The sequence below is a fragment of the Podarcis erhardii genome, assembly GCF_964252035.2.
Source record: "Podarcis erhardii genome assembly, chromosome: 7".
Taxonomy (NCBI): domain Eukaryota; kingdom Metazoa; phylum Chordata; class Lepidosauria; order Squamata; family Lacertidae; genus Podarcis; species Podarcis erhardii.
In genome coordinates this window covers 52,576,145-52,600,984 of record NC_138511.1, presented here as the reverse complement: position 1 = coordinate 52,600,984, position 24,840 = coordinate 52,576,145, and the positions used below count along the sequence as shown (strand labels likewise).

General features: G+C 44.7%; 1 protein-coding gene across 2 annotated transcripts; it reads right to left on the bottom strand.

The window, feature by feature from the left end:
* Window positions 1–816: 816 nt before the first annotated feature.
* On the bottom strand, window positions 817–20,707 carry LOC309347339 (galanin receptor type 1-like). 2 transcript variants are annotated; one of them, XM_081871845.1, is made up of 4 exons: window positions 19,575–20,707; window positions 9,190–9,255; window positions 1,931–1,990; window positions 817–1,689 (listed from the first exon to the last, which is right to left on the bottom strand). In XM_081871845.1, exons 1-4 carry the CDS (start codon window positions 20,262–20,264, stop codon window positions 1,372–1,374), a joined length of 1,134 nt encoding a protein of 377 aa, XP_081727971.1. In that variant the 5' UTR covers window positions 20,265–20,707; the 3' UTR covers window positions 817–1,371. The 2 variants fall into 2 exon arrangements, with proteins under 2 accessions (XP_081727971.1, XP_081727972.1); XM_081871846.1 differs by lacking the exon at window positions 1,931–1,990.
* Between the last annotated feature and the right edge of the window lie 4,133 nt (window positions 20,708–24,840).

Sequence of the window (24,840 nt, the reverse complement as noted above, 5' to 3'; positions counted from 1 at the left end):
TGGAATCAGATCAGACTCTCTTTCTGATTGTAGAGATTGATCTATTTAATTTTTACCCTCCAGGGGGATTTGAACATAGTCCTTGGATTTGAGCAACACCATCACAAAAGCAGAGGTTTGTGATAGACTTGTTCATGTTGTCAGAACTGTGCAGGGAGCTGGTATCACATCAACTCTTTTCACAAATGAAGCTGTGCACATTGTGTTTCAAATGATAAATGTGTCACTTAGACATATGAATTGGGCCATCTGGGCTATGTCTGGGCAACCTTTTCTGCAGGACACGGAATAAGCACAGGGGAAGCAAAATGTATTAGAAGCAGATTTCTGCTTCCTGCAAATCAAAGTGTTTGTTTGTTTGTTTGTTTAATTGGAGATGGAGAAACAAGTTTCTAGTCCTTATGGCTATGAAGATATACTTAACAGTATTCAGGCAGGGCATGCTGAAACACCAGAACCCAGAAAAGTAGCTGAAATAATTTTCAGCGGTTGAAAGGGAGCCATCAGTGCCCTAACTAGCTCCTTCCTATTAATACCCAAACCAGAATAAATAATACAGATCAGTTTTTTAAATAAATTATGCAAAAAAGAGTGACTATGCCAATGTACATTCTGCATTGAAAGGGCAAAATTATCTTGGGCCAAAAATTCAAAATGTCTTGGTATGTGCAATGCAACATCTGACCAAGATATAATCAAGGAAGCCTTTTACAAATGAGGTGGTGGAGATAAAAGTGAGCTTTAGCACTATGGATCCATAGCAACAATTGCCTTCCAATGTGTCTTCCTTCACCATCCTCTTACCTTTATTATCCGTCACTTTGAAGGGTTTTGCGGTCCAAGTCCAGTTTAAAAATAAAGAACCCTAAGAAGGGTATGGATAGACTGGGAGGGTTTGAAGTTACCTGTCAAAAGTGAGCATCTGGGCTGAGCAGGCCCACCAGTCACTTGGCCAGTGTCTTCCGCACATTGTACTTCTGTTGAATTTACAGCGATTCTAAATTCATTCCTATACATCAGCATCCTCTTTTGGGGCAGAGTTTAAGTGGCTCCCTTACTTTCAGCTGTAAACCACAGTTAAATCTCAGCCTGTAGCAGCTTTAGGTGCCACCCCTCCATAAAATGTTGGAAACATCTCAGAAAGCTGCCACTCTGAAGCCACAATTATGAGCAATGGTGGTGATGAGGAATGGACAGCTCCTGTGAGTCCCATTAATGTCACAGAGGGAACATCAAGAATGGGTCTGCTTCCCCCACCCCTTTCCCCCCATCCCTTTTGAGATGAATCTGTGCCTGTGCAAGGAATTTCTGGACACTGCTGCATTTCTCTTGTTTCTTCCTTTGCTGATAGCTCTTCCTCCCCACCCCATGTCACACGTTGGTTGTCGAGTGAGAAGTGGAGAAGTTCTCCATGCGGATCCTCACCATCTTCTCCGCAGGGGGCGGCTGAAGGAGGCCCTTGCATGTGAAGACTTGCCGGCAGGCTGTGCGGAAATTCTCCGACAGGAAAGCGTAGATGATGGGGTTGATGCAAGAGTTCCCATAGGCTAAGCAGTGTGCGATGATGCGAAAGGTGAAGGAGATATCGTTCAGGGGGAACTTCCCAAACTCAGCCCACATAGTGATGATGTGGTGCGGGAGCCAGGAGATTAGAAAGACAGCAACCACCAGCAGCACTGTTTGAGCTGTCTAGAAGACAAAAGCAAACAAAGGTTTTGAAATTTTAATAGTGTGTTTTGATAGTTGTATAGCCTGCCCTGGGACCTTAGAGTGAAGGGTGTGTAATTCTAACAACAACATCAACAACACAGAATGTGGTCTGGCTATTATAAATTATTGCTACCAACTAAAACAGATTCGGCTGACTTTGGGGAATGCAAATCAGCCTTCCCCAGGCTAGTGCCCTCCAGATGCTTTTGGCTGCAACTACCGTCAACCTCAGCCAGCATGGCCGGTGGTTGAGGATGATAGGAGTTGTAGTCCAAAACATCTGGAAGGAATTGAGGTGGGGAAGACAGATGCAAAATGTTAATGTTGCTTCCACACATGTTTAATTTGTGTGCAGTTGCACAGCAGCATAGGTTGGATAGTTTTTTACACTTTTATCATTTTTTTTTTATTTCTAGAGCCTGCCTCTCAAAATTCTGTTCCCCTCTCCCCGTCCTACTTATAACACAGACAATAACAAATAGCACACAGTAAATTTGCAAGAGGCATTTAACAAACCATTTGTACAAAACAAAGACAAGCTCCACTTATAACCAATTACAAAAGAGAACGTTATAAAGAGGCGGTACTGAGAAATGGTCAGAAGATGCTAGAATAATCATCAATCTGGATAGCCTTATCACCATCTGGAACACATTAAATGGAAAATAGCTGTAATTAACTGCTGAACTTGGTCAGTGGGGGGGCTAATCCTCTTAGCTGTTTTGAACAGTCTAACAATCCATTAATTAGCTTCTTTCCCAATTAGCTTCTGCCCAAAAGAAAGAAGTGTCTTTGTTTTCCCTTTGGATTCAGTGTGGGGTGGAGGGAAATAGTGTTTGCTAATAGCCAGAGGTCTAAGAACACAGCACTGCAGGCACAGAGCTGTGACACCACCACAGGCAAGTCATTTCCTTTGTACATATACCTGCGGGGGCTCATGCATGGGCAGAAGATAAACATCCAGGGCTTGGCTTTAAAACTTTATTTCCCATTAGCAAAACATAGCTGTAAACATGTGATTGAATTAGGCTAGCGGGAGATGACTGCCAAGAAGTTTCTGGCTGGCAAGGGAATTATTGGAGTGCTGGAATGCTGCTGCTTTGGGATTCATACAGCCTGCACGCTTGTTTTCCTACCTGCTCAACCTGTCTATCTATAAACCTAAGAAAGCACCAGATGTCTCCAGTTGTAGTCACGTCCTGCCTGTGTGTGGAATGCTGAACTAGATGGGCCTTTGGTCTGATTTTGCAGGGCTGTTGCAAAGTACTGGAAGACACAAGACTTGCCCACACTGGAAGAGTGGCAGACGCAATTGATAGACTATATGGAATTGGCTGAAATGACTGGCAGAATCCGAGACTTGGGAGAAGAAACAATGGAAGAGGACTGGAAGAAGTTTACGGATTATCTACAAAAATATTATAAGTTGTATGAATGTTAAGTATTTGCACGATTTAGAAAATACCAGCTCCAGCAAATAGGCTTTGTAAAATAGAAAATTAAGTTATAAGTAAGAAAAGGGTCGAAATTTAAGGCAACACTATGTTTAATTTTAAGGTATGAGCAATCGATAAAAACTATTTTAAATTTAGAAGTATAACATTTGGAAAGTACAAAATAAGGTATGAAACAAGGTAATAATTTGCTGACATTCTGATTATAAATAATGCAGGGTAAGGAGATGTGAGGAAGTCCAGTTAGTTATATAAGAAAAGTTACACTGAATGGTTGGTTATTTTTTTCTTTTTTTTCTTTTTTCTTTTTTCTTTTTATTTCTTTCTTTCTATATGATTTCTTCGTGTATTTGTTTTGATTTTTTGGTGTATTGTATTATGTATTTGAAAACTTAATAAAAAATCACCCATTCCCACCACCCTTCTGAGTAATACCCCTCCCCACCTTCTCACTATATAGAAGGGTCTGGAAACTTCTGTTTCAGTGTATCTGAAGAAGTGTGCATGCACACGAAAGCTCATACCAAGAACTGACTTAGTTGGTCTTTAAGGTGCTACTGGAAGGAATTTGTTTTGTTTTAATAAAAAATATTTATTTTTTAAAAAAAAATGATTTTGCAGGGCTGTTTTTACTTTATAAAGGCTATCAGCGGCTACCAGCCACAGTCAGAGGCAATAGGCATTATGCCTCTGAACACCTGTTACTGGGATTCACTCGTGGGGAAAGGGCTGTTGTGCACAGGTCCTTCTTACGAGCTTCCTGGTTGGTCACTGCGAGAACAGGATGCTGGGTTGGAAACACTGATCCATCTGGCTCAGTACTGCCTGCACTGACTGGAAGCTACTCTCTTGGATTTCAGATGGGGGTCTCCAAGCCCTGCCTGGAGAAGTCAGGAAAAAAAGATGCCTGATGCACTTATGTTCTTAGCCAATGCAGTCATAAATAAAGCCCCACTGAGTTCAGTGAAGCTCACTTGCCGGTAATCAGGCAAAGAATTGCAGTCGCTCTGATCCTAACAGATTGGCTATTATTTCATGCTTCCTTTAGGGGTTTGTGGCCCTGGGTGTGTATGTTTTTTTGTGTGACGGTGATGATGGCCTGCACTTCCACTCCACCATTAGCAGGCCCTGATTTGGAATTTACAGGATGTGTCAATTACAGGGGATTGAGGTGTAGTCCCTGGGAGGGATGACGGTGGTAAATCAAGGTGGGAAGGACTTTGTGGTTAAAAACAAAAAACCTTAGGCATGTTCCTATGGACATTAGCTGGGTGTGAAATTTCATCCACTGACCCCTATGGAGTTTTGACAGCCCTGCTCAACATCCTGGTATAGTCTGCATTGCCCTTTCAGCACTGGCTTCTGTCGGGTGCCTGAGTGTAATCTCAATTTGAGTCATCATTCAAACATCACTGCAAAAGTGCAAACCTCACATGGGCTAAAGTGCTGTTGGAAATGCGTCCTAATCATGTTGCTTTGGTTACCTGTGTTTGGCTCAGAGAACACAGCCATTTGGAGCTGCGTAGATGTTCGACAGCACATTTTGGTAATTCTGGAAAATAATTACAAAGCAGCTTGTGGAGTGGAGGCAGGGAAGGTGAAGCACACATGAAGAAAGGGCACTCTCTGTCAGAGAACCTGCAGCTGCTCATAAGAGTCCAGGAAGAGCCCTGCTGGATTTTGCAAAGACCCATTGAGTCCAACATCTGCTCTCACAGTAAGAGGCAACCAATTGCCTATGGGAAGCCTGCTAGTAAGACCTGAATAAAGCAGCGAACTTTCCCATGTGGAAATGTGAAGAACTGAACTTAAGACTGGAAAAAGGAGAAACCGATAAAGATGAATTGCAAAAAAAGGAGAAAAAGGAGAAACCGAGAGACACTGAAATTGACTGATTCACCCATCCCTGTCTACACATGCACAGATGGCAGCAAGCAGAGAGAGAGAGAGAGAGAGAGAGAGAGAATAGGAGAAGGCACCCTTTGCTATTGGGCAAGGTTGGCAATTGAAGAGGAGGTGCTCATTCTCTACAAAGAGTGTAAACATACTTACAAAATGTAATGGAGCAATCTGCCACAAAACTGAGACCAAAACTCAAAATATCTGTGCTGAATGTGCTCTCTCTCTCTCTCTCTCTCTCTTTCTCTCTCCTTCCCCCCTCCCCACCTCATCTATACCAGAATAATAGGTGGCAAAGTCTGTAATCATATTATGGAATGTAATATCACTAGAGAGCTAATGGACAGAGGAAGGTAGAGCAAGGAAGAATATCTCAGCAGAAGATGCTCCAAATGGGGAAATGATTTTTAGATTCAATCCAAACCAATTAATTCAACTTCTGCCAGTCTTGTAGTAGCCAAAAAATGTGAGAGCTGCAGAGGAAGAACTGCATTGCAAAGACCAACCACTCTTGTTTAAAAGTGCCACCAGCCAGGCCAAAGTATAAGAATCATATGCTGCTCATGGGAATGTGATCACAGTTCACATTCATCATTTTGAGTCACCCCTCTAAGAGCGCTGCAAGAAAGTTTGTTGTTCCCACTTGTTGCAGATGGGAAGCAGATGCTAAATAGCTGCCCTCTGGCAAAAGCTGCCATACAACCTCCCCTCAACATTTTGCAGATGGCAGTGGGGATACCCTGGGAAAACTTGTGACTCACAAGGATGGATGAATCTGGCAGTTTCCATTTCTCCAAGTTTCTCATTTTCATTTCAGCATAGGTTGCAATTTTTTTAAAGTCCTCACAAAAATGTATCAGCATTTTAGTGTGCATTTCTCCTAACATACACATTTTTGAAAGCAATTTCCCCTAATATAATGCCTTTGTGTCTGTTATTGCCAGCAATATATGCATTATGTACATGTGCACATTGTAGTCCATGTGTTGGTAACCTCAAGGCTGGATTACTGTAATATGCTGTATGTGGGGCTGCCCTAGGGCCTGGTTCGGAAGCTTCAGCAGGAGCAGAATGCAGTGGCCGGACGATTGATGGGAGCTCAACATGGCTAACAACATGGGACATCATTGTTAAAGCATCTGCACTGGCTGCCCATTTGCTACCAAGCCAGGTTCAAAGTCCTTGTATTACTGTATTTTTTGCTCTATAAGACTCACTTTTTCCCTCCTAAAAAGTAAGGGGAAATGTGTGTGCGTCTTATGGAGCGAATGCAGGCTGCACAGCTATCCCAGAAGCCAGAACAGCAAGAGGGATCACTGCTTTCACTGCGCAGCAATCCCTCTTGTTGTTCTGGCTTCTGAGATTCAGAAAAAAATTTTTTTCTTGTTTTCCTCCTCCAAAAACTAGGTGTGTCTTATGGTCTGGTGTGTCTTATAGAGTGAAAAATACGGTAATTTGACCTCTAAGGCACCAAGGGCATTTCTCCAGGAGCATTTTGGGAAATTTAAAATGGAGGACTATAGCTATCTATTGTTGCCCCAAGACCACAGCACCAATGTCAGTGCCCACCATTAGCTGCTAGCCACCACAATGGCTATGTTATGTTCTCCCTCCACTGTTGGGGGCAGTATGCCTTTGAACATCAGTTGCTGGGAATTGCTATTATGCTTGTGTTCTGTTTGTTGGCTTCCCATAAGCAAAGGGTTCGGCCACTGTGAGAACATGATGCTGACCTAAATGGCCTGATCCAGTAGGTTATTCTTGTGAACCAATGCAGAGTTTCCCAAATTTGGGTCGCCAGCTGTTTTTGGACTACTGTTCCCATCATCCCTGACCACTGGTCCTGATAGCTAGGGATGATGGGTGTTGTAGTTCAAAACCAGTGGGAGACCCAATTTTGGGAAACCCTGGTCTAATGTCAGGGTTTCCCAAAATTGGGTCCTGCACAGTTCCTCTGCCAAAGGAGAGAAGAGTCACTGGCTATTCTGGCTTGAAAGAGGACGCTATATGGGACTATACGGTCTGAGTTATGATCCTGAAAACAAGAGCAGCACAGGCAATATGGCTCACTTCCAGGATTTATTCTCTCCCCCTTGATACACAAGTTAATCCCCTCATTTTTCCTCCTTGAAAGCTGTTTGAATGTTTAAAGCCAGGCATTGAAAGAACACAGCGTCTGCGACGAATGGAAAATGATGTGTAAGTTCTATGTATGTGGCAAAGTACAAGACGGCTCCATCCTTCTGTTGTATTCAGTGGATGCCTGCCTATGAGGGTGAATGGGGCATTGCCCTGCCATGCTGTCTGCCCCATGGGTGTAGTCGGGGGGGGGGGCAGGGGGCAGCTGCCCCCCCAGATCAAGTAAAACAATAGAAATACTTAACTAATTGATCAATCATGTCAGTTCTGCCCCATCAACAAAGTCCTGTCCCCCCCAACAAAAATCCTGGCTACACCCATGGGCTGCCCACAACCTGCTTCCCACTGTTTTATTAAACCCAGGGGGTAGTGCCGCCTGTTAGCTTCCTCCTCCTTAATCTCATTATTCTGAAGTTTTTCATCCCTTCAGAAAGGTCTACAGCACCGGAAGAATTCAACAAGTTTTTTAAAAATACACATGTTTCCTTCCATGCTAGAAGAAGAGAAGTGTGCAGAGGCTAGAGAAAGAACTGTGTGTGGTGGGGTGTCCTATTTGCCATCCGTTAGACCCCCTAAGAAATTCCAATCAAAGCAAATCTGCTGTAGCCTGGAACTAGGTGTGTGGGACAAAGCTGGAAGCAGCCTGAGCAAGCTCTGTCAACCTTGACACCTGCCCATAATAGTAAGCCTAGAGATATAGGTGGTGCCAGCATCTTGCAGGAACTCTTCTTATTACAGTGGTACCTTGGGTTACAGACACTTCAGGTTACAGACTCCGCTAACCCAGAAATAGTACCTCGGGTTAAGAACTTTTCTTTAGGATGAGAACAGAAATGGCGTGGCGGTGGGAGGCCCCATTAGCTAAAGTGGTATCTCAGGTTAAGAACAGTTTCAGGTTAAGAACGGACCTCCAGAATGAATTAAGTTCTTAACCTGAGGTACCACTGTATGAGTTTTTGGCATTGATCTGTCAATTTGTTTGAGCCCTGAGTGAGAGCCAGGGTGGATGGGTGGAGTCGAGTGAGAGCTAGGAGGCTGAGAGGTGTTGCAAGGCAAGGAATTGATATCAGTATCTATACTGTAGTACAGATATAGTCTAAAGAAATAGAAAAGATAATCAAACTTTAAAGATAATTCATCACTAAACCACAAGGATATATTTTGCCTATAATTTGGCAGGTTTTTATCTACTCTGGAGAACAGATACTACTATTCCTGCAAATGACAAGACAATAGCCATTTTTTAATTTCCCATCATAGTGAATGAAGCTTCATTTTGTCCAAAGTGGTTTCTGCTGGGTAACTCAGTTGGTAGAGCATGAGTCTCTTAATCTCAGGGTTGTGAGTCCCTTGTTAGGCAAAATATTCCTGCATTGCAGCAGGTTGGATTAGATGACCCTCGTGGTCCCTTCCAGCTCTACAATTCTAAGATTCGGACCCCAAGCCAAATAAGGCAGTCTCCAAAATACTTCAGACCAAAGCAAGGTGTTTTCCGACTTGCTGAATTAGGATCCAAACCAAATCTTGTGACAGGTGCCCACCCCTGCTCTGCACCTTTTCCTGCCTCTTCAGGCCACTCATTTGAGGTGGGTGGGAGGTCTGCTCCCCTGCTTGTGAACTTAAATGTATTCCAACTTTAGACGTCATTTCGACAGAACAAGATAAATGTCTCTGGAGCTTTACATTTGTACAGCTTCCAAAGGTCACCTGGATGAAGAGACAAGCGTCTGCTACAATTTATTAATCACATCAGAATCAGAATCAATCACATATATAATTGGGAAGGAAACAGACCAAAACCACAAGCCATAGTCACGCATCTAAATAGTGATCTGGCTGACAGCACTGCAAAAGTATATGCTTCTGATGGAGCATGATAGAATAATTTTACAGGGCTCTGTGATCAGTTATACTTTAGCGCTGGGGCAGGCAATATTTTGCTTGCTAACGTTCCCTGGTAATTGGATGTTGTTTTCTTTTAATTTACCTTTCTTTTGGATCTCTCTGACTTCTTGGAAATATTCTTCACCTTCTTTTGAAGATGGCGTATAACCTAAGGAAAGAAAGGAAGAAACTTGCTTTATTGCACAATAGATGTTTCTTATTCTATTGCATCAGGGGTGTGGTGTACCCTAGGTCAGGGTGGGGGGCAAGTGCAGCCCTCTGGCCGTTTCTTGTCAGCTCCTGGGACTATCACCAAGTCACCTGGCACCAACCCTGTGCTCTCCTCAGGTGACTTTGCCTGGCCAGAATGTGGTGGTATTAATTTACTTATACCACAAAACAGCTAAAAAATAGTTTTGAAAACAGTACCGAAAAACCAGCTAAAGATAGGTTGAAAACAACACATAAGGCAGAGCCCTTTTCACCTAGCTGGAAAAGTCTGGTGAAACAAAAATGTTTTCAATTGTTTCCATAAAGACAAAAAAAGAGAGTGCCTGTCATATCTTCACAGGGTTATTGTTCCACAAAACAGGGGTAGCCACACTGAAAGCCAGTCTTGGAAAGGAATTGGTCCACCTAGAGCAACCCAGAGCTGTCAAAAGTGTGTTTTGCGGAGGGTGGGTGGGGGGAGGATATTAAACATGTGGTCAAGAGAGGGGGAGGGGGAAGGAGATTGTTATGTACTGAGTTGAAAAGGATCCAAAATGCAGCAGTCTGATTAGTCCTAGAACAATAGGATTCAGAATGAAGCAGTCTGATTGGTCCAAGAACAATGCAGTAGTATGATTGGTCTGCAGGAGCCACCCAATCCAGCTCCAGATGGAAGTGAATCCACAACCTGATTGGCCTACAGGAGAATTCCGGAATTAGCCAATCACGTGCAGCCCATTGTGTAAATAATGTATGTAAAGCAGATACTTGGGGGGGGGGACTTTCATTCCTCCTCACCACTGAGCTGAATAAAGAGCATGAAATCCACTCTCGACTCCGAATATATTTCAGAGATCATGCAAGCAGAGACTCTTTGCCAGCATCATCTCCTTCCCCTGCCCTCCTCCTTGTCCAACCGTATGAAATATCCCTATAAAAGGCTCCTCATGGCTATGAAAGGCCCCTGATTTGGTTCAGGGCTCAGGTTGGATCAGGCATGGAAAGATCCAGTCCAAATTGGGACCCAATCAGAATTGCCAAATTGGGTCTTGAACCAAATTAGGCCTGCCATCCACCTAACAATGCCCTTTCCCAGAGCACACCATTCCGTCCCACCTCCATTTTTACACATGCAACCCGATGTTTCCCAGCAGTCACCTGTGCCCGCCATCCTTCCTACCTTAGTCTCCCTCCCATTGCCAGCCAAAAATATATTTTGTACTTCTATGAAGCTCGAGGTCTCCACAAGATTGCTGCTATCTCCCTCTTCAGCATGAATGAAGCTGCTTTTGCTACAGAAGGATGAGGATCAGAAAGTGAGGGTCAAACTCAGTGTGGCCTTGGTCACATGGTTGGCCACTGCGTAGCTGGTTTTCAGAACCAAACCGGTGGCACTGCAGAAGGGCCAGACTATGGATTGTGCAGGAAGCACAGGGTTCAACCATTTGCTCCCAGCCATGGCCCCTGCCAGAATCAGATCTGTCCCTCTCCCACATTGATTCGTTTATCTAGGCTTATATGCAATTTGTACATAATCAATTTAGTTTGTTTTTAAATGTTGAGTAGAAATGATTCACATGATGTATTGCCTCTGTTGCTATAGCCCCTGAAGACAGCTTTTAAACAATAATTGGCTGAAATACGTTGGGCTGTTTGGAAAACAAAACCCATGTTTTCAGCATCTTAAGACACATGGTTTTCTGCTTTGGGGTTCATTTTGGAAGCTCTCTGCTATTTGCGTTTCTCACGACATTGATGCAATCCCAGGGGTGGGCAATTGGATCTGGTTGGTGAGTCAGATTATTACATCCCCCAGCACCCCACCCCCACCCTATGAGCCAATTTTAACAGGTGGCCATGGTAGTAGTCCAGTCTGGGAGTGACAAGTGCATGGATAACTGAAGTGAAATCTGACCTTGTTATTAGCAATGGGGGAAAGTGGTCTTTTGAGTTGAGTTTACTAGGGAAGTGTGATGGACTAAAATTGTGACTGACATATTTCGGTGGCAACCATTCAACTCAGCAATTGGACTCAGCCATTCGACTCCATTCGAGGGTGATTGTGTTTTGTTTCATATATTGTGTCAGATAGTGTTTATTTGACAGATTCTGTTTTGAATGTGTTCTGGATTGAATTTCTCCCCCTTCTCTATCCATGGCTATATGCTAGCTTCATGTTTGGAAGCAATATTCCTTTGTGGATGAGACTAGGCATAATGCTCATTGCGTGAATGCAAATAACATGCATTTTTATTGTTATGAAAGCAGCAGCCTTTCTGAAGCTGCTCTCTGGATTTCAGTTAAATCTTCCACTGACGCTAATGTGGAATGCACAAAAATGCTTTGGAAAGGTGATTGATCATTGTCTGACCATAGCAAGGAGAAAAAGTATTCACATTGCCTTCCCAGTGGTGCTGAGGTTGTTCAGGCTCCCCCGGAGCAGCTGTTTACATAACAAAATCCACATGACTTAATTGCATTCATGTAATTAACATGAGATTCCAGTCTGGCCCTGATTTGCCAGTTGCCAGGGAACAACGAGAGGATAAGCCCATTGCCCCAATGTTCTCCTTGCAGGCTTTGCCCAGGTATCAGGCAAAGCCCCTGTGGGGAAGAGGATGCTGGACCAGTTAAGTCTCTCGTCTGATACAGCTTCTTGGGTTCTTACATGTCAGGTGCAGGTATATAAATGGAACAAAGTGGATATCCAGATGGGTAAAGCATGTCTTGTAAAAACAGGAATGGTTCTGTCTCCTTGGATATTCAAATAATGTTGTGTACTGGCTTCTATTTATATCTTTATATTAGAGAGCTCTTGCTTCTCATCTATGATCTCTAAATAAGAGGCACAGCCAGTCTCAGCAGGTGTGTGTTGCTAAGTACAGTGGTGGGCAGGCACCGGCTTGTGTCGTCTACTTAGCTTTTGTACGGGATCTTTGGCAGCCACCAACTGGAACCAAGTGCAGAGGTAACCAATATGGTGCCCTCCAGATGTTGCTGGACTCTGCCTTCTATCAATCCCAGCCAGCAGGACCATTGGTCAGGGATGATGAGAGCTGGAATTGAAGACCAGCAACATGCATCTAGAGGGCACCACATGGACTTCCCCTCCACACTGGTGTAATGCAGCAGACATGCACTCACAGTTGAAGAAGGACAAAGATACTTCTGAGCATTATGCTCAGCTCAGGGATTCATTCTCATTACCAGAACTGAGTGTTCTCTCTCTCTCTCTCTCTCTCTCTCTCTCTCTCTCTCTCTCAATCTCTGTCTCTGGAGGTCGAAAATTCTTGTGATCTACTTACTGCAGGTTTCAAAAAGATCTGGCAGTAGATCCTAGCCTGCTTTTTGCCTACCCAAGGCTTAGTAGATCCATTACACAGGAAGGTACCTGTCAGTGAGTCACAGCACTGGTCCATCTAGCTCAGAATTGTCTATACCAGGGATGGGGAACCTCATCCCCAAGGGCCAAATGTGGCCTAACAAGCCTCTCTATCTGGTCCTCCACACCCTCCTGAGGATAACCGCTACTCCTACCCCTCACCTTCCCAGGCTGCCCTCTTTGCTGACTCTGTTTTGCACCTTGGGGGTTCTTGCCTGGCTGGAATGTGTCCTTGAACTCTGATGAGACCTTTAGCTTCCCTGGATAGAGGATGATATATTTATGTGATATGGTGGTGTCAGAACTGCCCTAGGTCCCAGCTCACAGAGGACCAATGCCAGGTCGTTGTCATATATACAAAAGTCTTTATTGAAGTTCAGTTTCCATTTCAAAGCCTTGGCGCGCAGCTCTACGTCTTAAGCTCTAGACCGCCGAAGCTCCGTCTGAATCTCCTCCCCTTCCACACCAGTTTAAGACTCTAGCCTTGCTCCACCTCTTCCTTAGCTCCTTCCTCCTCTGGGCCCTCCTGCCCGCTGGGGTTTCACTCTTTCTGGACTCTTCTGACGCTGACTCCCCTGATTCTTCCCCCTCCCTCCGGCGGGCTTTAGGACCTGGTTCCCTATCCGGGCTACCTGCTGTGCCGCTCGCCTGTACATTTGAACTTGGCGCGCGCGCCCAGCCGGCAACCTTCCTCTTGACCGTTCCCTCGCTCTCCGATGGAGGCGTGGTCAGCCCTACCTCATCTTCTCTCCCTCCTGGAGGAGACGCTGTCCCTGATACCTGGGATTCTCCCCCCCCCCCCGCGCTCTGGTGGCAAAGCTGGTCCTGATCTCCAGCCGCTGCTCTGGGAGTCCCCGCTGGCCCCTTGCTTCTGGCGCGTCCCCCCTGGGACCCCCCTTGCCCTGACCATCGGCACCCCCCTCTGGGAATCTTCTGATTCACTGGAGAGGCTCATGGAATCTCTCGGGCCACTGTCATCTTCTCCCACGCTGCCCTCAGATTCTTCCCCTTCGCTCTCCATTCCCTCTCTTCCCTGTGCCTCTGCTCCTGAGCCCCTGACAGGTGGTATATAAATATTTCTGTAAATAATAAATAGATAAAGAAGGGAACGTGCAGAAACTAAGCTACTGTGCAAAGGTGGCATTTGCATTCATTGCTCTGCCCACTTTTGTTTCTGGACCTGCCCACCTTTGGCATGTGGCCCTCAGAAGGTTGCCCAGAAGGAAATGTGGCCCTTGGGCTGAAAAAGTTCCCTCACCTTTGTCTGCATGGACTGGCAGTAGCTCTCTGGAGTTTCAGGCAGAAGACATTCCCAGCCTTACCTGGAAATATCAGGGACTGAACCTGAGACCTTCTTCATGCAAACCAAGCAGATGCCGTCTCCTGAGCTATGGCCCTTCCCCTCAACAGAGACTTTTTCTTTTTACATAGCTGCTTGTAAACAAATGTCTATTATTTACTTTCAGGTAAATAATTTCTGCATAAAGGTTTTGCTTTTATTTAACTCCATTCCAGGATCAAGATAAGGTACGTTAGACTCCCTGGAGATTTTATTTTTATTATTTTAAAGAATGACATTAAGAGGGGGGGGGGAATTCATGCAGTGCACCAACAAAATTTAGATTAACCTTTTGAAAACGCAGTTACAGCAAGCACTGTAACCAAGCAATGAATGTGCTTAACCATTAATGCTAGGAGACTTTACGTACTTAAGCCAATTAATTAAAAGAAAATCCATCATGTATACCTCTTGCTGGCATACTCACACAAAGCAATGAGGCAGAAGGCAATCAAACTACTCCCAAGCAGCCACACTACAGAATTTTTTGCTTGGAAGGAAACATACATTCATTGGCTCCAGCCACCTGCCTGTCCCAAAGCAAGATTGATCCACATCTTCCCTGCAGTGTTGGCACCTGAGGTGGGTTCACAGTGGAACAATATGCTCCTGCACATTAGCTTGCTGTATTACCCTCATAACAACCTGGGAGGCAGCTTAGGCCACTCCCAGTGACTTGTCCAAGGCTTCCTAACTGAATGGGGATTTGAACATGGGTCTCCAAAGTCCTGATCTTTGGAGCCTAACTCTTTGTGACAGTTTTTCCGCTCCTGCTCTTCAGGAATAGGGGTGGGGTTCATAAAGCCAAGTAGGCATGTGGGTACATTCTGGATTTGACTCAAGCCTAATGCTTCACAAGATCTGCACAGGTGTACATTAAAGGGGAAAGAAAGCCAACTCTTATTGTCTTCAGTTCAATTGGTTTGCTGCGTTAGCATCACCCAGGCTGGGAACATGGATTATTCGAGATAGTCCCAGCTTCCGTGGGAGACAAATCTGACTCAATACCTGTCATGAAAAGGACATTTTGTTGGGGATCAAGTCCATGAGACCTGACCTTCTGTATTTTGTGATAGTGGCACTCCCTGAGTCCCTGGTGCCCCACAAGAAGGGAAAGTAGAAGTTCCCAAGATCTTAGCTAGAGGGGAAGAAAAGAAATGAGGAAAGCAGGCGAGATAAGTTTAGGGCTGTACTCTTGTGGAAAGGGAGCTATTCTCACTCCATTCCCGTCTCTCTCACCCAGAAGGCCTCCACCTTCCTCTGCCCTTAATGTACATGTCTCCAGCCACACCTGTCTCAGAGAGCATAGTGGCCCAGAAGGGAATGCAAGGGCTGCTTTTGCTTCTGGGCATTGTCAGAGAGGGCCAGGGCGAGAGACAAAAGTGGGCAGATCAATAAATATATTTTATCTTCTTATATATTATATTCCCTGTGGTCTTTCCAAAACTTATTTATAAACTAAGCGATTTGTGTAACCAGGTCTTGTCCCCCAAAAATTACACAAGGATGATCATAGCTATTCCTCTCCTTGGAAAGGCTTTCTTTGCCTAGACACACTATGTGCTAATGTAATCCACTTGCTTGATAGAATTTGATATGAGCAATTTCACTGCTCCAACTATTACCTGCAGAAGAAAATGATATTCTGCAAAGGATCTCTGTCTGAATTTTGCTCAGAAAGAAAACACATTAAAAAGTAGGACTGCAAAGTTTAATCAGTTCAGAAACTTTGAATCAGCTGAAATGGTGTCCCTAAATTATCCTGCAAGATGGTAGGTACACACACACTTACACACACACACACACTTTGTACAAGGTAATCAAAACATCATGTACCATAAGATACAGTCTTCTGATGACACACTTGTACATCACCTAAAAATAAAGGGAGCACACTTCTTGCTTCAGAACTACTATCTTACTCATATGCAAATGGAATGAAAAATCATATGATGACTCAATTAAAATGTTTGTAACTGGTTCACGAAGACTTTAAAAAAAACAAACCCCCCAACACCACAAACTGATGTGGTAATGTGAAGAACTATACTTAAGACTGGGGGAGGGAGAGAAAGTGAAAGAAATTGACATACTCACACATCCTAACTGGGACAAATGGTCTAAGGGTGGTAAATGAGGAGCCTTGAAGAGAATATGTGGCACAAGGGTTATGGGGGGAGACAAATACACTTTGAGTATCTCTCTTAAAAATGCTTTAAATACACAGACCTTCCATTACAGTCACAAACAATCAACATTTATCTCATCATAAAACAGCACAGGCTTTCCTGCAATCATTGTTAAAGGTGGCTCCCAGACGTTGGAACTCCCTGCCCCTTGAAGTACACCTGGACCCAGCTATTTCATAAAAAAGGAAAAGGTGTATATTCTTTTGCCCAGGTCTTGGGAAGGTGAAATGATGGTTTATTTTCTACGTATGATTTTTTTGGTGGGCAGTTGTTTTAATGGTTTACTGCCTGTTGTGTTTTATTGTTTTGTAACTCATTCTGTTACCTTTGGTGAAGGTTGGGTAATAAATATGCTAAAATAAAATAAAAAATGTTGGAAGTGGCATCCTCTTGTGAGGTGCAAGAACAGTAGGCAGAATTTTGTGTGTGACTTTTGGCTAATGCTAGAAGCTGGAGAGACAAAAGGTAAGTCTTGCTCTGTGCGGGACCCAAAGATGAGTTTGGGGCTTTCCTGGAAACTGAATGGGGAAGGAAGACCTCTGGAGTATTAATGTCATGAGTCCCTCCATCCTATACTCTGGTTGTATATATAGGTTTAAAAAAACCATATATCCTAAAGACACCACAGTTTCTGCTGATCTTTTTCAAAAGAAACCAAACCCACACAGGGAATTCTGAAATGAGTGCAGAAATTGCCTCTATTCACAATTTGCAAGTCCTCAGGACTGGATTAACTTCATTCAAGCGCAAGGGGGCAATTGCTGGCATCCTATGCCCTTTTAAAATGTGCTGGGGGGGGCTATTAGGTTATTATTATTATTATATATTTTGTGGTTTTATATCTTGATTTTATTCTGTGCATCGCCCTGAGACCCCCGGGTATAGGGCAGTATATAAATTTTTAACAACAACAACAATATCAAAACTGTGCATATCTGTCGCTAAACCCACCTACCTGAGTGTAAGCCCCATTAGGACTTCCTTATGAGTAGGCCTGGGGTGGTATTCAGTCTAGTTCTACTGAAAGTAGTAGGTCATTCAAGTTAATAGGCACACTAACTTAGGTTCAGTCATTTCAGTCAGTCTGCTCTGAGAATGAGTTATTTGATTAGGATTTGCTACATTGCAGGCATGTTGTGCTGTCCAAAGCATCCAGAGATTGGGACTTAAACATTTGAGTAAACAAACTGGACTAAGGCTGCTGTCCTAAACTGACTTACATAGGAGTAACCCCTTTTAAATTCAATGGCACTTACTTCTGTAGGATCCTGTCCTACTAAGACTACCTTTCTGCACCCAGTATCTCAAGGCTCTCTTTAGCCCCTCAAAGCAATGAGGCAGGTCCGTTTGTTCTGTTGCGCATAGGATTTCAGGGATATTGTGTTGTCCAAATCACATCCAAGGTCGGGAGTTACTTTTGAGTAAACATACAACAACAACAACAACAACAACAACAACAACAACTGCAATTCCAAATCCGGGAGTAAGCACGCATAACAAGCCACAATCCGATCTGTTATTTTGTTTTGTTTTTTCCAATGGCAGGTGTTTATGTAGATAATGCTAATAATACTGCCCTGTTTCCTTTTCAAATTGGCTGTACAGGCAACGTGCATCATGAGACAATTGTCTAGCATGCAATTAAACTAGTCATAATAATTGTGGAAGAATAGGAATATGAGTAAGAAAAAGAAGAATATGAGTAAGAAAAATAAATCCCCTCTGGAGAGCTACAGGGTGGGGCAAACTATTTGCCTGAATCCTAACTATGTCTACTTAAAAGTAAGGCCCTTGGAGATCAGTGGGGTTTACTCTCAGGAAACCCTTTGGACATTTGGTCCCCCCGACTTAGGGAATAACCTCTGTCTAAGTAATGCACATGGCACATGCAGCCTTACAGCACCAATCCTCAACATGTCCACTCAGAGAGAAATCCCGCTAAATGAATGGGGAAATGAGAGAGCATGAAAAGGGAGAAAGACCTTCTTTTGATAGATGCACATTCGGAGGAAATGGACAACAATTCACACCCCTAACTGCAGCTCTGTTCCCCCACCCCCAGCAATCCAAGGCTTCATCAGCCATAGAGATCCACTAGAATAGCACCAGTAGCTAGACTGGTGTAGCCCAGGAGTAGCACCAGTTAAGGGTTACCTACCAATATTAGGGGGACGCGGGTGGCGCTGTGGGTAAAACCTCAGCGACTAGGACTTGCCGATCGTCAGGTCGGCGGTTCGAATCCCCGCAGCAGGGTGCGCTCCCATTGCTCGGTCCCAGCGCCTGCCAACCTAGCAGTTCGAAAGCACCCCCGGGTGCAAGTAGATAAATAGGGACCGCTTACTAGCAGGAAGGTAAACGGCATTTCCGTGTGCTGTGCTGGGTCACCAGATGCCGCTTGTCATGCTGGCCACGTGACCCGGAAGTGTCTTCGGACAGCGCTGGCCCCTGGCCTCTTAAGCGAGATGGGCGCGCAACCCCAGAGTCGGACACGACTGGCCCGTACGGGCAGGGGTACCTTTACCTTTACCTTTACCAATATTAGAGTTAAGGTGTAGGTCCCAGCTCCTGAGCATGGCCAAATCTCTATGGGGAGGGCTGTGCACAGCACATGGGGAGAATGAACATAGAGATGCAGCAAAATTTGGGGGAGGCATTTGGTGGCAAGGGGTCACCTTTGGGGGCCACACTGAAGGCATCTGAGGCTAGGGATTGGCCCTCAGGCCATGGGTGGTCCACATGTGCAGTAAGAACCACCTTTCTCCTTAGACCACCATCCGTAACTTAGCATTTGCTGCAAGAACCCCAGAAAGTGTCCACCCGTGAACACAATCCATTTGATGCTCATCACTGTCCTAGGGGACTTGGAAAGGGAGAAGAAAAAGGGAAATCTTAGTGCCTGTACTAGGCTGAAGCAAAAATGAATGTAGAAAATAACGGGAGCCAAGGCAGTCTACAAGAGAGAACAAAGCAGAAAAAGAGCAAGAGCAGGAAGAAGAACATTTCTGGAAAGAAAGCAGTGAGGTGTTCTGCCAGATATCTAAGAGAGGAGAGACTTGCACATAGCTGATGGAGAGAAAGTATGAAGATGACGATGAGAAAAAGTGCAAGAATGGAGAAAATGCCCCCCCCCACTTCTTAATCTCAGATTTTCAAGAGATCTAGTGACATAGCTAACTTCAAACATGCTGGGATTGCCAGTGGCGCAGTTTACATGGTCTTAGACCTAATGGTCTTACGCAGGCTGTCAAAAGAAGTTTTGGGACCAAGTAGTCATGGCTTAAACTCAGCCACAGAGAAGAACTCTGTGGCAGCATTCCGAAACCTGCTGCCAACCACCCATCTCCATCCCCTCTTGCCCCGACACCCACCTTGGCATAGCAGCAAGTGATGAGCACCAGAGGTAGCAGGTAACCCACCACCAGAATGGTAACCTTGTAGACCTGCTTGGCTGCAGGGTTGTCTGCCCAATGCTCCCAGCAGAAGGAGCTGTTGGGTGCCTGCCGGTGGCCTCTCATGAGGGCCTGGTGCTGAGCCACTGGGATGGCGATGAGCAGAGACAGGAGCCAGATGACCCCCACGCCCAGGGTGGCGTTGCGCTTGCTGCGGATGCAGAGCGAGCGCTTGGCGTGCACCACGGCGATGTACCTGTCCACCGACATGGCCACCAAGGTGAAGATGCTGACCAGCATGGTGGTCATGACCAGGTAGTGGACCCACTTGCAGAAGAAGGCACCGAAGACCCACTCAGGCAGGGAGTAGATGGTGGCCTGGAAGGGGACACAGAAGACGAGGAAAGAGCAGTCTGCAATGCTCAGGTTGAGGATGAAGATGTTGGTGGCACTGCGTGATGGGCGCCCACCTGGCCGGAGATGGCCAAGCACCACCAGGACCAGCATATTCCCCACCATGCCCAGGAGGAAGATCACCCCAAACAACACAGGCACAATCACCGTCTCCGGGCCACTTCCAGATACGCTTGGCCAGGAAAGGGAGGCGTTGGCCTGTTCGAACCCAAAGTCATGGCTGCAAACGGTAGCATTGCTCACAGCTTCTTCCATGGAGCCAGGTCACTTGATGGGATGCCCCCCACACCCTTTTAAGGGAGAGAACTACCTTTCCTTGGACCCTCCAGCAAAAAGAGGGTGTCTGTGTGTTTTGTCTGGAGGTTTGGGAGTTCTTGGACCCTGGGGCAAAGGCTTCTCCTCCAGGATGGAGACCTGTTGGATCCCGAATGCTCTCTCTTCAGATACCTTCTCCAGTGTGGTGGTGGTCAACGTCAGTGATGCCCCACGAAAGGGTGTGCGGCTAGACAGGCAGCTGGACGAGAATCTTCTGGGTTTGGTCTTTGCTTGTCACTGGAAGCCAAAGGTCAGCAGCAGGAGGAGACAGCGTGCGAGAGAGAAAGAGCTCAAGAGACCTCTGCGCTTGAGAGGCTGTTGCCTTAAGCCTCTTCCAAAGATCTGCGGCTGAAGTGTTGTGAGCCTAGGCTGAGAGTGGCAGACTGAGCCCTTTCCAGCTCCTCCTCCCTTTGCTTTGTAGTCAGAGGGAGGGGAGAGGGCTGACAGCTAAGCAGAGGAAGTGCTGGTATAGTGGGTGTTTCTACCAGGGTAGTCAAAAGTATTGCCTTTTCTTCAATTTCCCAAAATCTACAGTGCATATTCAAAACATGTTCTAGGGGTGGGGCAGAAATTCAATTTAAAGCTGAAGCTTTTTGCATTTTCCAGAGCCACGCGCAAACCTAAACACAGTTGTTCTTTGAAATTTGCATTTCTCTGAACGTTGCAATGCAGTTCTCTAGCCATGTATATAAAAATGCATATACTAGGGCTAAGTGTGCATAAAAATGCATATATCAGCATGCAAATGTGAATCATCTTAGGGAAATTGCTTTGCAAATGAGTGCATATGTGGCAAATTTGCATTGGAAAATGTGCATATTGGGAGAAATTTGCACTAAAATGCTGGTGAATTTTCATGAGGACTTTTAAAATTATTTCATGCAAACTGATGTGGAATGGGGGAGAACTAAATGTATTCTTAGAAAAGTGAGAAACAGAGAGAAATCAGAATTGACAGATATTTCAGTCCTTCTGCTGGCTCACTAGGCATTCAACTTTCTGTGCAGTGTTAAAGAACATGTACACAAAGGTGTATCTTTGTGTGTGTCAATATTCTATACAAGAAATGCAGGCTGCCCAGGGACCTGAAGAAATCCAGAGCAGGGAATCTTTTGAAATCTGAGGGCCACCTTCTCCAATAGAAACCTTCTGGTATCCTACCTGCCTGGCCCCTCAGGTCTAAACCACGCCTTCTCCCTAGGTCATGCCCTTCCCTGGACCTGCTGCACACCCAATGAGGCTCATAGAAACACAGAATTGTAGAGTTGGTCGGGCTCCAAAGGGTCATCTAGTCCAACCCCCTGCGAAACAGGAATCACAAGTACATAATTTTATTTCATAACATTTATACATTTGATTGTAAAGAAAAGAGAAAAGAAAAGCCCTTAAAGCAGTTTACAATAAGATAAAACTATAAAATCAAGACAGATTTACAGCAGTATTTTATTTTTTTAGGTCAAAATATACTTTTTATTTGACTAACTTTTGTTAACAAGTATGTAAGCTTTCCTGTTACACAGAACTCTTCAGTAAGGAAGAGGGAAGGAGGTTTCACAGCCATGGAGAGAGAGCAAGGTAACTCATTAACATTAAATCAAATACATTATTATTTAGCCATTCCCATTCCAGTCCACTCTGTAATGGCCAGTAATTTAATACATCTACCAATCCCTTTTCAGCTAAATAATGTCTTATAATACAAAAACTTCACTCCCTTCTGGTGGGTCCTGGCCACTCAGGCTGCTGTTCTGCCCAATAGTTCTGTGTGCTCCTGAAGCTTACAACAGTATTTCAAAGCATATGTCCCCCAACAGATGGCCATCCAACTTCTGTTTAAAAACCTTCAATGAAGGAGAGTCATCCAGGCAAACAAGAGGCTTTTTTCTTTTTCTTTTTTTACAATTCAAGTATATATCCTGCAGATTCCTGCATTGCAGGGAGTTGGACTAGGACACCCAAATCCACTTTAATTGCATAAACCTAAAGTTATGGGATGCACCTGAATCTCTCTGGCAAAATATGGACAGCCTGTAGATGGCCACAAGTGTACTCAGAAGTAAGTTCAGTGAGGCTTCCTCCTAGTTAAGCTGGTATAGAATTGCAGCCTTAAGTTACACAGAGGCTGCAATTTTCTGCTTTCATCAGGAGCAAGAATAGAGTCTTAAAATGTACTGCTCTCTGAGGAAAGCGTTCCGGCTTCTGACAAACTTTGCTGCTCTTTCAGCTTTATGTCATTATGTCCTGCCTAAAGAAGCAAAGGAGATTGCTTCATTAGGTGTTGAAAAGTAGAGATAATAAGGGAGCTGTCAGTGAAGCAATATGTAAATGTCAAATAAGGTGGATGGCTGATCTGACTGGAAAAAGCCAAGAGTGACTAAGGTAGGGAAAGCTGAATCTATCAATTTCAGTTTCTATTAGTTTCACATTTTTCCACTTTTACAATTCACTTCTCCACATTTCTACATTTCTACATAAGCTTGCACTGATAACAAAAAGTCCTCAGGAAAATTCTTCAGCATCTTATGGCAGTTCGCTCCTAATATACACATTTTGCTAAGCAGTTTTGACTAGGAACACTTATTTGGCAAAACAATTACCCACCCCCCCATAAAAAGTACTTTCCCCACAGAACACAGCTTGTGTTTATGGTATGCTGACTTAGACGGCTTCGAAACAGGAAACCAGACAAACTTCTGAAGAAGGCTGGGTCTCTCCATGGATGCTTTCCACAAGAGCCACATGCAACCACAGCGTTCAGAGGCTGTGTCATTCCCTCTATGTTTTCAGTGTTCGGAGAAGAGTGTCATGGCTTATGTAGCCAAAACAGTACCATCCATGCACAGGACATATCAGCAGCCGAAGGAAAACTCCAAGTTCTGCAGAAGTGCAGAGCCCAGTGCAGTCTGAGCTAATTAAATGACTGTGGAATGTTGTCTGGCTGTTTGAGAGGATGACCAGACAGACAGGAGAGAGGGAATGGAGTGTCTTAGAGGGGGGCATGGCGGGCTGAACCGAAACACTCCATAGTGCAATATTTTGTTACAGGTTGAGCTTGAGTCTCTCAAAGCAGTTGCTGGGCAACCACAATGAGAAAGGACAACGGGTGTGCACGTCTTGCTTGTGGGCTTCACAGGTTGTCCCCTGTGGGAAATTGGATGCTGGCCCAATCCAATTGTTTTTCATTTTATGTACCTCCCCTGCATGTGAGAATGTCAAGACAGTCGTGTAAATTGGCCAGAGCCAAGATTACTTAACATTGCTTTGGCTCATTTTGATGCTGTTTATCTGAGCATCAGGGAGTCATGCATTTTGGAAATGCTTCTGTTTTGCCGTCTGGGGTTGATTATGCACTCTGCAGACCTCCCTTTCATCAGACTTTCTCAAAAGCACTTTAAAATCAGGCAAAGCATGTCATAACGCTGCAGTGGAAAAGGTACTCAGTATATTTACCTACAGAGGTGGGGAAATGGTTAAGTGGACTCCTCTGGGAACAGAATCCATGAACAGCAGGAACTGGGATAGAACATCAGCTAGACAATTTGCATTAGAGCAATCCATGCTATGGATTGAGGTGGAAATAGCTGTTAATACCTCTCTCCCAATCTCATTCCCAACTATCTTAGGGGTCTGGAAACCAAGTCCTATAACAAATTATTTGAAAGAGCCAGGTATGTTTAGCTCAGAGAAGCAAAGGTCAAGGGGAGGCATGAGTGGTCTTTGAATATCTGAAGGGCTGCCACATAGAAGCAAAACACAGACCAACAGATGAAATTGCAGGGAAGATCTTGGCTAAGTATTAGGAGAAGCATCCTAACAGGATCAACTGTTTTAACAGTAGAGCAATCTACCTTGGTGGGCTGGTCAGCTCTTCTTCTCTGGGAGATAATTAAGCAGAAACTGGATGGGCACCTGTCAGGGCTGCCATTGTTGCATCCTGCACTGCAGATTGTGCAAGCGAGGCTGGACGAGATGACTGGTACAGTATAGCTGCCTGCCTGCCTCTCTGGGTATCATCTATCTATCTATCCTGGCTAATACCTTTTTGTGCAAGTAAAACAATCAAAGTCAATGCCTCACAGGATTTCCTAGTCTACTGGTTTTCTGATGCCTTACTCTGGCCCACTTTTGACCTACCAGACTGAAGGTTTTTTGTTTTTTTAGTAACATGATTCCCCTTAGTTGTTGGGGTGGTTTTTTTTAGAACTGTTTTTATCGGCCATAACTGCCTCTCATTTTATTGCATTTGTAAATGTTTTACGATCTATTCTGTTAATAGTTTTTAAATTGAAGTTTCCCAGAGTGCTGGGATTACAGCAGAATGACAGAGCATACATTTTACGAGTCAATAATGTTCTCTGGGAGAAAGTGAAGAGATGCACCCTTGGGGATTTGAGGCTAAGACTGGGGGGGGGGGGGAGCTGCAGTGGGCTTTGTGCTTGCCACATGTGGCAGGTTTGTCCCCCTTGCAACTGTGTCCTGGATTGCAACTCGCATGCATTGTCCCATAGGATGAATG

What these genes read in the sequence shown, in the direction of transcription:
- LOC309347339 (XM_081871845.1), bottom strand. Translation starts at nt 20,264, where the DNA reads ATGGAAGAAGCTGTGAGCAATGCTACCGTTTGCAGCCATGACTTTGGG. An exon ending in TCACTTGCTGCTATGCCAAG is followed by an intron (nt 9,256 to 19,574) that starts GTGGGTGTCGGG and finishes TTCTTTCCTTAG; the next exon opens with GTTATACGCCATCTTCAAAA. An exon ending in CATGCTGGCTGAGGTTGACG is followed by an intron (nt 1,690 to 1,930) that starts GTAGTTGCAGCC and finishes TTTGTCTTCTAG; the next exon opens with ACAGCTCAAACAGTGCTGCT.